The 16,051-nt window shown below is 34.9% G+C and overlaps 1 protein-coding gene across 5 annotated transcripts in view; it reads left to right on the top strand.

The window, feature by feature from the left end:
• Positions 1–16,051, top strand: part of CADM1 (cell adhesion molecule 1) — a 222,268-nt gene that overhangs the window by 181,373 nt on the left and 24,844 nt on the right. For 2 of the 5 annotated variants that reach the window (XM_072426804.1, XM_072426807.1), the window contains 2 exons: positions 3,404–3,478; positions 11,713–11,745. The exons of 1 other annotated variant lie outside the window; for it this stretch is intronic. In XM_072426804.1, the coding sequence (XP_072282905.1) occupies positions 3,404–3,478; positions 11,713–11,745 (108 nt within the window). The remainder of the gene's footprint in view (positions 1–3,403; positions 3,479–11,712; positions 11,746–16,051) is intronic. 2 more of the 5 variants (XM_072426806.1, XM_072426805.1) reach the window with 2 other exon arrangements.

Here is a 16,051-nt window from a genome sequence, read left to right as displayed (position 1 = left end):
GTGACCTTAGGACTATTTATCTGTGTTTTGGCATTCATGCTGGTTGTTTCTTGGGTATTGAGAAGCTTGCAAGCCAGTCCAATCTAACAAACAGTATCAAATCCTGCCAAAGAAATTAGGATTTTGTTTAGCAAATCTAGTGATTTTGGCATTTCTGCCAACCTGCATATAGGTTCAGAACAACCCTATTTATCTGATAGGGCAATAAAGCAGCAAAATACGGACACAGTCACCCCACTGTTTTCTCCTCATGTCCGCATACCAGCATGTAGCATAACCTTCCTAGTGTTAATGTGTTGCCATATATAAGATTACAGTTGTTTTATTCAGTAAATCAAATGATATACTGTATATGAAAAATAATATATTATTATATAATATATATTCTGCAACAGGGAAACAGAAATAAAAAGCTGACATGGTGTTCTACCTTTTTCCTACAACTTATAAAAACATTTTGTTGTTTCAGTTTCTACCTGAAACTTCTACCTGGTGAAACTCTTAACATATTCATGATGGAAAGCTCTAACAGATCTCTGGTTAGCAGTAGTAAAACTTACTGGACCATAGTCCTTCTCTTTAATCAATTATTAGATTGAAAATAAAAGTTTTGAAAGGTAATGCACTTTGAAAACCTCAAAAAGGCAAACGTAAAGTATATTACAGGTTTGGATGTAATTTAAACTACTACCCACATTTTTATACCCTAAGAAAAGCCACCAGGGCTAAGATTTTCCCACAGTTTTACTACTGTCATAATATTTCCCTGTATTTTTTATGTAAAAAAATATTTAATATAAAGAAACTTTTTTGGAGCAAGACTCCCGTTTGTGACTGTAAGGTCAGTTTACGTGAATCCAATTATCATTTTGGCTATCTGTAAGGGTGACATTCTTCCCAATGGTCAGCAATGTAAGAGGCATTCTTCCTACTGTTCACCAAGATAATACTGTGAGTGGTGGATTTAGTAATTATTCTAGGGATTACCTGAAGACCTGAAAGTGATTTCAGGGGTTCCCCTTTGTTAAAACCTCAAGAAAGGCAGATCTAAACTGTTTTCTGTAGTAAGATGTAAACACATTTTACCCACAGATTAGTGATATTTCCTTTTCTTTATTTACCTTCACCCTGTGCATTGCTTGTGCCTCAAAACTTCATAAACTCAGTAGAATATCACTAGAATGAAGGATTATGATTAAGTTCTCTGACACACTGTCACTGAGCTCTTTATCTTTTTATTTTCTGACAGTGGCGTTATTATGTGAGCACAGTGGACCCTCTGACTTGTTGCAGGGCTGATATGCAATCCAAAACTATTCCTCACTTTTCAGTTTGGTCACTCAGTGACAGTCCGACAATAATTTCCCATGTTCCCTTTGTAAGTGGAGGGAGCCAGAATTGTTACACGAAAGAAAATGTCTTCATCGTTGACTTTCTAGTCACTGGAAATAGTCAGCTAGCCAATGCCAGCTAGGAAAACACTGGTAGGGAAGGCCTAAAAAAGTTTTACACTGAATGCAAGCAAGAAGGCTGTTTATTGCCGTTTGTTTTACCTTTCCAGTAAAACAAACTTGCCCGCCTGTTTGCAGTTTTATCTAGAATGTGCATTTCCATACACATTCACAGCTTACCTTGGTGCCAGAATGAATGAATGTCATTCTGGCCTGGCCAATCAAAGATGGTCAAAGACCCAAACCTTGAAAAGTACAGGTAAAGGATGTTTAGTTCCACTTTGGTGTATTGAAAGTTATTATTGACAGGCATGAGTTTTTTTAATCCGTGCTTTTGGGATGAAATATACCTATTTCAAGCTTTAAAAAATCTTTAAATGTTTCTGCAAGCCACATATTTGTACACAGAACCATTTTCAAAATGTGTAAAGCCTGGGATCTAATCTTGCATCTTTAAGAACATAAGTTAGCCAATATTGGGTATTACCGAAATTCAAAACTATCTGCAATCATTTGTGGTTAACATGGTATATTACTCTATGACTACAATGATGTGTAGAACATGTCCCATTGCTAACTGCATACAGATGAGGAGGTTCTGTCAGTTAAACACTGTAGAGTTCTAGCTTTATTCTTTATACATTGCCCATGTGATATGCATTGAATAATTTAGAATGCTACAGTTTTAGTGATTTTTTTTTAACTTCAAGTGTAATTTTTTTATGGTAATTTGGTTAATCAGGACATGTTACTCTTGATATTTTACCATGTGTCAGTAATATGCATTATGTTTATTATATATGACGGTATACATACACATCATGCAATTTTTCAAATAAATTTTTACAATGAAACAGCTTATATAATGCAAAGATCAGGCTAGATGGATAGAAAATAGCATATTTATATATATATATATATATATATATATATATTTATATAAAACTGCACTCCATTGTTTTTGTTGCATGTTGGTAAAAAGGAAATTTTAATCAAATTATTTTTAACAGGTAAAAGAATCTTGTACACTTATAGTTCCCCCTCCCACTAGATAATCCCTTTGACTGTTTTAAAAACTAAAACCGGGGGGGGGGGGTAGTGTAGTATATCTGGTCTTTAAAGATCTTGCTATATCACAGTTTGTTGTGGCAGCCTGGCTCTACCCCAATGGGTGAAGTAGCTCAAATGACATAACTTCTTCTGCATAGTTTGATTGTTTGACCTGCGGAATGTCCCACTTATAGTTGCTATAAGTTTTGTATATAAACTTGTGAAATTCCATTAAAATGCATAGACTATATGAAATGATCATCACTCATCCAATATTGAAAACCAGCCTGATTTTATCAAACCCCAATGCCCTACACTGGGAATATAGGAAGCACCCTAAATGTGCCTGGGGAGCTTTTTGTGTACAGTCCTTCTTTGCCTGTTATGTTAAATGAACATTTCAAATGGCTTACAATGCAGTGGGATATAAAGAACACAACATTTGTGACAAGTGTCTTAAACCTTGGTATTTCCATGTGTTTTCAGATGAATTATTATCATTATCCCTTTTTATTACATTACCTATTACATCCTTTGTTCCATATTTGGTGTTGCCCATTTGTTGATTTTAGCCTGGTGCACTGTAAGTATTTATTACTCTTTGTAGCTCCACATTGATGTATGCTTATTAATATCCTGCTGATCTCCTATTTGAGTTAAATTTGCTTTTTATTTTACTGTTGTGTTAATTATCCTATTAATTACCCAACAAGTTCATATTCATTGCTGGATACTTTTCTGATTATATCCTGCTAAATGGTTGTTGGTTTCACATTATTAATATTGTGCTGGCTTTCATCGAAGCATTGATGTCCTACTGATTTCCCATTGAGATTGTGCTTTTTGTGATGTGTTTTGTTTTATTTTAATTTGGTTTTTGTTTTCCTTGTTTTTTCATCCAGATCCCCCCACTACCCCCCCACTTCCCACAACAACCACCACTACCACCACAACTACCACACCCTTCACCACCCCAGGTATGGTACCTTCATTACACGTGTGTCTGTCGCATCCCTGCATGAACTGTGGGTTAGGATCAATGTCAAGAACTGTTACAGTTGTCTTCATAACTTCCGACCTTCCCTTTATTAATAAACAGCAGTGTGGCTGATCAGATATGGATTACATCTGCAGGAAACATTATCTTCAGTGTGCATATGATGCATACTACATACTCTAACCTTGGTGATTTGCGGTTAACCGAAAGTCATGTTAATTTATACATAATTGCTTATCTGAAAGGCTCATCACTTAAAATGACTCTAAAATATACAGATAAAACAGAGGATTTTCCCCAAAGAGGAACTTGGATATCCACCAATCCTGCTGCCCACTATGCAGATTGCTGCTTTAGTAAGGAGAACGTTCTATCTGAAGAATCTTCAGAAATTGACACTTGCACGTATGTAAAATTCTGGGTCCCCTGCTGTGATCTTTGGTTTCTCCCACTGACATCACTACAGGATACAGTAGAAACCAGTGGATTCATTCAGAGATTGCAGCAGGAGGAATGGGGGAGTAGTACGTTAATGAAGGTTCTTCAGCTGGTACTGATTCTTACTGCATCAGTTGGTGGCATGAGCAGGGGAGAGGTGAGTATCCAGGTTCTTCTTTGCAGTGAGTCCTTTATTTTAAGTTGTATCTATATAATAGATGTCAGATATTTTGGGGTGCAGAGGTTGGCTCCAACAGGTAAGGCAGTGTCGTCCATTTATGTTGACCCATACAGTTACATATATACTAAATAAGTGTGTCCTTTGCTCACAATAATAAACACAAATAGCAACAAACTGGTCCCATCCAGTATTCCAATACCTAAAGTATTATAATAAGAGTAAGCACAGCAGTGCTGAAAATAATGTATTTACTAATATAAAGGTCTTTCACTTATATAAATTTAAATACATAAGCAGGGAGGGAAAAATATATTTCTTTGTACTACGATGTACTTTTTTGTATAGTTTCTCGCCCCTTGTAAATTGCAGATAGCTGCATCACAAACACTGAACTGTTACTCACCTGCAACTTCTATAGGTGATTGGCCCAAATATTACAACCTGCATAATCTGCTGGCTATTAGTTTTATTTTTTATTGGTAGAGGTTGTTATATAAGAAAGATCTTCCCTGTGACCCTGTTCACATTGATATCAGAATAATTTGTTTCACAAGACTTCATCTGTCCTCTGTACTCACCTATACATTTATAGAAACTTTTGGGTTACATTTAGAAGTTTAACAAAACTGAAATGTTTGAGCTAGTGTGTCAAATTTTTCTATACACAGCAAACTTCTTTTCCAGTGATTGCATTCGATTACACTAAATTCAACCTTTTCTCAGCCTGCAATGGATGATAGCACAAAACAACTGCTTGCATTCAGCAGAACAGCCAGTGTTTATAGAATGCATGTGTTCTTTAAGGAATAGAGACTTCTACGTACATACTTAGTAGAAGTCTAAGTAAATGTCAGTACAAGTTTAGTTACAATAAATGGTCTTCATTGTCTATACTGCAGGTCTATATGTTAAAAACAAAAATTAAGAAAAATAAGCTTAAAGCATGATTTACAAAATAATGTAAAATATAGAAGACCATCTTTAAATCCATCTGTAAAAGAGAAAATTGAAAGTTTATTACCTTTTCAATTATCTGTTGGATTTTCATATATATATATATATATAAACATTTTTAAACCATTCTTCATTTAGGGCTTTTTCACTTGATGAAAAACTATGAACTGTGGGAACATGCCTACTTTCCCATGTGCTGGAGCTGTATGGTGTGATGCATTGTGTTAATGGGACAACAGTGGTCTAAAAGTTAGATCTCTATTTTTAAGAATGCAATACACTCTATTGAATTGCTCTGTATTGCAGCACAATGTGCTCTGTAGGTGTGTTGACTGCCTTTAGGAATGAATAGCACCGCAATACACAGTGCATAGTATACATTTTACTGCAAGGATTCCTGCAGTGTATATAAGTGTATGTGCCCTAACTTAAGTAGAAGTGTGACGAGTAAACAAAACTATGTGTGCATTTCATTACATTCTCCAATTGACAACCCATATTCATTTTGCCCATTTAATTTAGATAATCATGTCTGCAGTCAGAAAAATAACACTAGAACAGTGGTGCTTATATGTCAGTGCATTACAAAGGGTGCCATCTCAATAAGTAATTATTTATTTTGCAGAGATTATCTATATATATTTATATATTTGGTGAATAAGTGATGCTCTCTTCTTTTGCATGGCTGGTGATTTCATCTGGAATCCAATTGCATTTCAGGATGTCTTAAATCCATTTAACAGAATCAGTAATAAGGCTAAACAATCCTCTTTCATTATGAATTTATATATATAATCAGCCTTACAAAATCTAACTGGTTACAAACCTTTGCTGTGTGAAGTATGCATGCATTTTTTCTTTTACAAATTATTCCTAATATAGAAATCATATTTGTAATCACAAGGTGTCAAGTATGTGATTTTCACAGGGGGGTGCTAACCTTTCCATAGAGTAAGATATTTAATAGTCTTTTATAAGCATCTTCTAATGAGTTTACATTAGTTATAACTAGTAATAACTGAAGTTTTAAAAATTATAATTTATATTTATTACATTAAATTCAGTTGTGGGAAGAAGTGTCTAAACCATTGGGTAGCTCGTAACATGTAATTTTATCTTTTTCTAAAGCATAATTATTAAAAGGTACATTTTATATAACAATATGCACATTTACATTGACATATCTTTTTTTTTATTTATAAGTAATATAAAAAATATATTTTGAGAACAGGTTTTCCGGAGACAGGTGTTCCATTCAGTTCAGGTATAAGTTTTACATACCATAAGCTACATATCATCAGAAAAAAGTTCACATTATTACCTACATTATGAGTAAATTTTGTTGGGGTGCAAGGGCATCCAATTAAAGTAGATTTCAGACCATCATCACTAAAGAATTGGGTTTGATTTTTTTTTAGGCAAATTATATACAAATGTAAGGAATTCAGTGCTATTGCTTCCCTTATTATGGGTATCATGCATATATCATGCTATTGCAAGCAGTCCACTCCTCCAGCAGACAATCACTTGTGAATGCATTCTGATCAGAAATGCGAAATAGGAAAAATCAATGAACACAAGAGAAATTTAGGGACAGTCTAGAGAATCTGATACTTGGCAAATGTTCTCTGAATATTCCAGGTCCATGTGTTTTTTGATTTATTATCACAAAATGTTTGCCAAATGTCAGATTCTCTGCTTTATAAATAGACTTATTTATTGTTGATATTTATGAAGAAATACCTTTACAATAAATACTGCTATAGAGATTAGGAGTGGCTTGTTTAAAACCCTAATTACTGCTTATTAGTAGTGATAGTATAGATATAGGATGTGTTGATAGCAATTAGGTTTTTTTTAGGCTTTTCATTTATTTTCACCCAGAGAACCTGCCGGTAACACACCTTCCTGCCCAAAAATTATATATATATATATATATATATATATATTTTACAAACCTCCTCTCCTTCACATTTTCTCTACTATATAGAGAGGAGTTGTTTTGCAAAGAGTTCTCCAATAATATTCCATCTTCTCCAGTTTTGGAGTGCTTTAATAAACCAGGTCCATTGTGTCAGACCCTGTAAAGTGTCCCTTTACCAGCTTACAGAAATTCTCTTTTTCCTAATTGGTTAGGTTAGGGAACTCTGGAATAGTATGGCTTGCTAGTAATTGTCCACCTTCAGCAGCAGGTTGTAGTTTACCCTGGGCACTAATAGGAAACCAAATAAATCAAAAGTTCCCTCATCTATTCAATTCTGCAATGTTATCATAAACCGTATTGTTGAGCCCTAATGGAGGGAGCAGTTTACAGTTCCTAAAACATGCTGGCTTATTATCTTGTATTTTTATAATTAAATCATTATGTTTGGATTCCAACACCATTATTGTAGTGCTCCTGTTTTTGTGTACTTGCTGAAAGCAAAATGAAGCCAACCACATTAACATATTTGGTTACCTGATGACTTATATGAGGTCTTTTTGGCCTTTTGGAGCAGAAAATGGCATGAAGATGATCAACTTTTCTAATGCACAACACAGTAACTCATTCCTTAGAAATTATAGTAAATCTGTTGCAGAAAATGAAAGTCACTTTATTAAATAAGAACCCATGTGTAACATTATTATAAATGCAATGGCAAAGTGACCCTGTTTTACAGAAATCCTATCCCAATTGCCTTCTTGCTCTTAATTATAAATCCATTAAAAAAAACAACTTGTAGCTTTGTAATACACCAAAAGTATAATTTTGTTCTTTATCTTTCACATTAAAATAAAAATGCCAGGTTTTTTGTCTTGGGAATCCTTTATGATTTCAGACTGAAACACCACGTTTGTGCATTTGGTTATTTTCCGAGGACACAGTGTGCTTCAAAATATAAAGAGTTCCTAGCAGTGTAGGAAATGCTGTACCCTTCCCTTTTTGTCTAAGCCACCTGCTATGGAAATAGGCACAAATGGAAGCCTGTCTGAAGAAAATTATGGTTAAGATAACAGGTATGTTCCACTTACGATGCAGCTAAAAGTGAAAAAAAATTACAAATGTAGCAGCATTGCTATATTTAAATCAATCCTCTGATGGCGGTAGCTTACTGAGTTATTAATGGAAGCATTTAAATTCAGCACCATTATTTTTATGATTACAGAGGCAAGGTATCACAGAGATTAATTTTTTCATTCTCTAGGTTAGAACTTGTTCTTAATGGGAAGAGTAGTTTTAAGTACTATAGGTAACTAGTTCATTAATTTTAATAGTTTGTAATATTTAAATTTAAAGGTGTCCATCTGAAATTATTCCTCGTCGACTAATACTTCTTAGGGGCTCTACTACCTTGATCTCTGCAGTTGAATTCCCAGCTGGGCTGCAGCCATTATGAACCCACATGAGAAAGTCTCACTACTACTGTATTTGATAAAATTAGGCGAATTGAAGAATTCAATAATCATTTTAAATTTTGTAATGGCCACCTCAGAGGTTATGGGGAACTCAACTTGTATCCTAAATACAAATGTTGGTGCTTTAATAAACTGCAACTGTAGGTATTTGTATACACAAAATATGCCAGGATCAAGATCTTTTCTCAGCTTAGGAAATAGATTAAAGGAGGGGGGGGGGGGTGTAGGGTATCATTAGTATTCAGTTTTTTATGTATGGAGCACGTTAGGATCCAACGGTAGGGCTTGATAAAAAAAATATTGTATTGAATTGTAGAATACCATGTCCATTTTTTTTTCAGCTCAACTTTTATCCAGTTGTCTGAATGTATATGCGGGTATACTTTACATATTTATTATCAATGTCAGTCCATCCATCGATTTTGTTTGCTCTGCCATGATATTTTTATTTCAGCGTCATACCACCTCTTCCCTAGGTGTATGTCAGAAGATCCTTTCTTGTCATGTCAAAAAGTATTTACACCCCATGAAAACTGTTCATTTATTTATTATTTTAGATCTTTATTTAAAGAGTGCCTGCAGGTAAAAGTGATTGAAACTTTATGATAATTTATAACAAATTTTCAATAAATGTAATGATAAACTGAGCACACTGTAAATACAGCTGATTTATGCTACTTTAGCTGAAATGACTTCTTGTAGGTCGTTTGAACAGCCATTGACCAGTCTATGACACATTGATGACATATTTGACTCTTCCTTATTGTTAATTATTTTCAATTACAAGATGTTTGAGGGTTTCTCTACATTAACTTCACGTTTTATATCTCCTCACATCAATTCAATGGGATATACATTAGATCTTTTCCTAAGTTCGGGACCCTCCATTTTTTTTTTTTGAATTACCTATTATTTCCTGTATTTGGATTAGCCATAATGTTTGGCTGTACTTTTTCCAAGTGGCAAGTCTACATTTGTCATTCATTCAAGTATATATCATTTTAAAACTGTTGGCACTGTTTGAATGCAGATATGTTTTCTGTTCAAATATGTTGAAAAAGTCATCAATTTTCATGGAATGTACTTACTTTTTGACAGCTGTATATTTAATATAGGTAGAGGAATTTGGGGATAGAGAAATGGAGGGTAGAATTCACACAATACCTGCCTTAATCTAACACCTGGGGGTCTTTTTTTAGCTTTATTTTTGTAGCCTTTTGAACTTTTTTAAGTCTAGCTTTTAAATAGAAATGCAACTGCATTTGCAAAATTTTATAAATATTTCTAATACAGATTTAGTCTACCAAAACAAATTCAATAAGACCTGCGACTTTACCAATTTAAAGCATTTGAACTTCTGTAACAGGAGACAAAATTTTAAGGTAAAATCATGTGAACCTAGCTGCATATTTATTTTTTCTTTCTTGTTCTGATTAACAATATGTGTGGTAGAATCATAGTGGAAAAAGGTCCACAATATTTGGCTTTCATCTTTCTCTTTGACACCTCCTATTGATCCATTTTATATCTGATGAACTTGACGTTCACTTCACTCTAAATATATCTTTTGCTTTTTTTTATTTTTAGTTTACTAAAGTTAGATTGGTGAAGAATTAGTTATTATAGCTTGCTAATAATTAACTCTTTGTGCTTAGCTTTTCAGCCTGTTTACTAATCCTCTACATATTTAAAGCATACACTGCAATCCATATTAAAGTAAAATAATTTTACACATACATTTTTTTTTACTGATTTTGATCAAGATTTTGTCTATAACACTATTGTTTCTGTGAATACATTGTGGCATTCATCCTGGCTCTAGTACTAAATTAAAATGTTTGTGAATTTTTCTATTCCAGTCTACATTTTGAATGAGATGTAGTGGACCCTTTACAACTAAGTAAATGAATGCCTAACAAAAACCCACAACAGTAATACACATGTATCTGGGTATCTCATGCAAGATCAAGGGGTTTATTGCTGCTGGTTCCTGTAGAAACCAATAATTTATTGTGGGCACATTTATCTAATTAAAGGGAGTTTTGGATGTGACCAGCTGTTCTAAGTTTGTGCTCTTGAAGAGTAAATTGTAGTGTTGTGTTCTTTTGACCCTGTACATAAACTGGAAGACCTAAGCGTTTAGTCTTAAACATAATGCCACGTAGAAATGTACGTAGTTGTGAAGTCCATATATTACTGGTTTCTTTTCATGTTGTTTTACATTGTACAGTGTGGAAAATTTAAACTAGGCCAATATTTTTAAGACATTTTATATAAGCATGTAGAGAAATTGCTATAGGCAGAAGCAGAAAAAAATGGAATTAGGTGATACCTTTATTGGCTGAGTTGATAAAATTGCAAGTTTTGAGGGTTTTCCTTGGCAAGGAAGATCTGAGTTCTCTCAAACACCTACAGTTTTTTGTCTCCTGAGTCAATAAAAGGCAATAAAAGTGTGGTGATGGCTAAGTGAGTACTGCACTCAGCTATAAATGCAAAATGAACATAACCCTCCATAGGTTAGATAAAAGTAAAGTGATAATGATATTGATACAATGTGCAACTTTTGACAGTAGAAGCAGCAATATTGCACTACTATATTATATCTAAAGCCAAAACTTTTTTTTTTTTGTTTTAGCCTTTGAAAATTTAGGGAATGCTTAAGCCCTATTGGGGAGATTTGCCTTAACGTACAGTCCTGTAAACACAACAGTAAGCCTGATTAAATATTTTTGAATTTAGGGTAGGCAATAGTCACCCCAACAAGAATTTCCATATTTCCATATGTCAAAATTTGGCTTTTCCTCTTGCTTTCAGTTTACAGTGACAATTGTTACTAGGACAAATATAGCAGGAGAATCTCCCCAGCAGAAGTACAGACCACAATATGCTAGTTTCGAAGACTGGAGTTGGATACTTCTGTTTTAAGAAATGATGGATGGCCTCTCTTGCTGTAGAGAGGAGTTCAGTCGTTCTGTGTTCCCAAAACCTCCTTACTCTATCATTAAGCCCACACTGCTTATAGTTCCTTTGGTCCTAGAAGGTTGTGTCCTTTTCAGGACTGGAGGTAAGTGTGAGCTGTCTCTTTGGTGTATGATTGTCACGTTTTCCCTTGTCTTACTGATTCAATGCTGTGTGAGATTCATTATTGCTTGTGTATTATCTGTTCCCTTTATTTTATCCCGTTTTCCCTTTTTTTGCATGCTGATCCTTCCGTTTCTTCCCTCTCCTCCTCTTCCTGTGTGTAGACGCAAGTGCAACGACAGAGCCTGCGGTTCACGGTTGGTATCAGCTTTCTGTTATCTATTTCAGAATACCAACAAGCCTGGGCTGTAGTGTTAAGGGATGCCATTGAGACATACCATGGGGTGGTGGGGGATTAGAAAGAACTGATTTAATTTAATAATCGCATTGGAGAATTCAATGTTATTGAGATTAAATCCAATTCATGTCTTACAACCCTACATATTAAAAGGTTCAGTCACTCCTTATTAGCCCTGTCATATCCCTTCACATTCAGCCTTGGCTTGTTGTTATCTTTGGTGTGTTTTGTCCATTTTCGGGTCCTTTCCTAAGATCTTGGCATGAAAAGCATGGTTGATCTAACAGTGAATTCAACTTGTGGCATCTGAAATGGGTGAGATCAGAAAATGTATTATTAAAGGGGGTTTCCAGAGGGTTGTAAATGTTGTTCTTGCTGAGAAATGTCAGCAAAGGTAGATTCTCTTTTTTTTCTTCTGTGAATCACAGAAGCCTCAATTTAATTGCTTAAGTGAGTCATACCATTTCCTTTCATGTTTCTTTGACTTGTATATTTGATTAGCCTATTATCATCACTTTATGCAGGAAAATTGCATGAACATTCCAACCTCGGTAAGAAAACATGGCTTACAAATTCAGTGGTTTCTTTGATTTCTGTATAGCACTATGCCAACTGAAATTTGATTTAGTGTACATTTCAAAGTTTTATCATTTTTGGAATATTTTCTTGGGAATCCCTACAGAAGATATGGGTAATCCAGCATTGTAAGCATAATGTCATAGTCTGGCGTAAAGGTAATAGTAATAACAATGGCCACCCTATGAAACAATGGGTAATTGAGCCTTCTGTAGTCCACCCAAAACTAGAATATTTTTTGGCAGAAAATCCATTCACACATATTTTTTGTAAGACTGTTGTTTCTTACCTGGGGACTCTGCCAGCAATAGTTGTGACTTGTTTTAGGTAAACAACTTTAATGTGTGGACTCGCAATTATCATCATCCTCGTGCAAACTTATGTAATTGACCATTGAGCATATCTTCTTCTGACCTAGGCAGCCCATGCTAACTTCAAGCTGGATTGGCAGACTGACAATGTTGCAGTTTAGAGTTTGTTCGCCCAAAACTGGATATGTTGAATCTCCAGATAAGAGCAGCATCTGTATATTTTGGGACATAATGCCATCCGTAGTGAAAATGGAGTTAGGGTTTGCATTAAACACCTATTAAACATGCTACAGCAATAAACAACTTCAGACAAGTTTGCACATGGTACAATACCAGATTTTAATAACAGATCAACACAAAGCTAGCACCAAAAAGACATGGTATGATGATTTAATCTGGAGGACTTCAAGTGGCCTGGCTGGAGCTTGGTGGAATAGGCACAAATTCCCCCAGGTATCGCAAAATCTTGTGAAAAGCTTATCCTTTAGCCTCAAGATAGGGAAAGGAAGACATTTATTCTAACGCCATTGGTGTAATGATCAGGCGTCCACATATTTCATTGGCTATAAAGTGTAAAACAAGTTCATTAATACCCTGCTGAATGAGAGTTAGTAGGAAGAGTTAGTGGAACATATAGTCATTATCTTGACCGGGATCTTCCTTGGTGCCAGATTGTGCAGTACAAACCATTTCAAGCACATCATTGTTACTGGACTTTTCTGATGCTTTGGTCATTTGTTCTCTTTCATGGGATTTTATCTCTAAAATATATTCAGCAGTGGACAAAAGAAAATGAAAAGCAGCCCTAATTAGGCATAAACATGAAGAAGGAGAATATGCCATTTGCACTTTGCTGGTGACTATTAATACCTTTAGCATGTGATAAAGGAACATTTTGGGTTAGGTATATATTTTTGTATGGCTTACAGGTTTCCACGCAAAATCTACATCTTTTACATACATTATACAATACTACCTTTTGAATTTAAATACTTGATGTTTTAGTTTTGTGGATTGTAAAGAATGAAAAGCATGTTTAAATGAATTTGAAAGCATTTTCCACAGAACTTGGAAAAAGGCACATTTTTACTGGAAACAAGACTTGCTTAAAATGTGGTATTTTAAGCACAAAAGATTTTATTCTGAACTACTCTGCTGAAATCATTTTTTTTTTTCAATTTAGGTTTATTATCACGCTTTTAGTGAGTCGTGAAAATGGCATGACTATGAACAAACTTAGACCTCCTCTAGTGTAATCTGTAGCCTGTTATATCCCCTTCATTCAGACTGCAGCGCAGCAGATTGTGTTTTGATAAACATATGTTGTCCACTTTGTTGCTGCACAGTGACCTTCCTTTATTCTATGAATAAACAACACTTGTTTCTGTAGAACCAAGGGAAAAGTTTGCGTGTCTTCTTAGGTGGTTCTGACCCCGGCCGCGCTTACCTCACACGTCACCCCCTAACATCGCACAAACTTGTGTGACCAGATAGAAAAGTTACATATTTTGACCAATTGCATTTGTTCTTTTATTCTCAGGGAACATGATGTGTCAATGTAGATGAATTCTCACCATTATTATTATTTATAAATAATGTTTTCTAGTTCTTTGAGGCTGGATTTACATCTGTGTGTTGCAATAAAATACAATCAAGTGTCCATTGCACAGCACAAAAAAGGCTTGCAGTGCAGAGCAATTTTCCAATAGAAACCTAATTCATTTATCCAGGTGCATTACAATTATAATAAACTTTAGTACAACACACAAATGTGAACAATTGCAGTATAGTGCTTGTAGAAAATAGTGCAGGCTGGTTACAACCTGCATTGTGGTGCATTGGAAATGAAAGCCGTCTTATGTTTAGCATACCTTAGGGAATGGGCCCTGGATAACCAAAAGTAAGAAGTAAACTTTTTTAGAGGATATGAGCAGTCAAAAGTATGTATCCTCAATCATCTGAATTATATGTAAAATAAATCAGTATTAGAATAATAGACCCTTGGAGTCTTTTCTGCAAATACCTGGTGTTTGATAAAACTGTCATTATGCTTAGCTCTCTTATAAAATGCTAAATTCCTTAGATCCATGTTGGGTTTCACCTGTGCAGTAGGGACTGGAATTTTTAGTAGTGTTTAGATTCTCCGCCAGCTCATCACCTTCATCTAATTAGAATGTCTGAGCTTTGGAGACACATTTCCCACGTATACATTGTGACATTCTGTCTGTATACATTAATTTCCAAATACAGTGCGTCTGCAGAGAAGTTTAATCAGGAGGAATTTATCAGCACTCCTCTTGTACAAATGATACACACACTGACAGTTTGCGTTACTCCTCCTTCCAAGCTGGAGAGGATTTATTGTTATTGCTTTGCCAGCTTTGGCTTTAATCAGGATTCTTCACATGCATGAGTCTGCAAATGCCTGACCTCCTTCACTCTCATTTCTCCCCTCACATTGCTCAGACAGTTTTTCTTTTTCTGTCCCCTCACTATACAGCATATTTTTCTTTGCTTTAACACTTTCGTTGCACCTCTCCCTTTATGTTTTCTCTGTGTCTATTTTTATTCTTTTAAATCTATGGCATGCTGGCTATGTTTTTATGTATATATATTTCTACATTTCCAAGAGATCTCCATCATGGGTAGCCCCGCTGATTGTGCCATAAATAATCTTCCCAAGGCAACCTTGCATCATTGATCCAGACAGAAAAAAATATATAAACAAACACACATTTTCAGTCTTTAGGACCTATTTCTGTAGATACTGTAGGCCTTTAAACCCCTTATCAAATTAACATACTGCACATACATGTATTAGAAACATTCGGACACTTTTAAAATGCCCCTAACTTCCTTTAGCTTGTTTAGTATCTTTATGGATCCCCAAACTTCCAGTTGAGGGTGGCCCTTTCTGCGACATAGAATGCCAGCCTAATATGTAATGATAATATGTGATGATGTTCTTAGCTTAGACTTAGATCATTTTACCATGAATAGCACTGACATTTCGTGGTGAAGCATTTCAGCAAAAGCTGCTTTGTATATGTCAGATGTGGCCAGTATTGGGGCTCTAAAATTGAGTTAGATTTGATATTCTTTAGTTTTGTTCTCTTTATATTAAGGAAAAATAGCAACAAAATGGTTAAGGAACATAGATAAAGCTAAGAAACCATGAAATAAAAATGAGCATCTTGACTGAATCATTCTGTATGATGCACGATTGTATCGTCTTTGTGGCATGTTTGCACTATGAAACCTTTGCATGATAATGAAAAGCCTCAGTGGACACAGTGCAGTTTGCTGTATCCATTCGTTCTGTATCAGCATTGACAGAATGTGTCTTTTGCATTTGGAATGCGTTTGCAAATATCTATA

This window comes from Pyxicephalus adspersus, chromosome 11, assembly GCF_032062135.1.
Source record: "Pyxicephalus adspersus chromosome 11, UCB_Pads_2.0, whole genome shotgun sequence".
NCBI lineage: Eukaryota > Metazoa > Chordata > Amphibia > Anura > Pyxicephalidae > Pyxicephalus > Pyxicephalus adspersus.
This window is presented reverse-complemented; position numbering and strand designations above follow the sequence as displayed.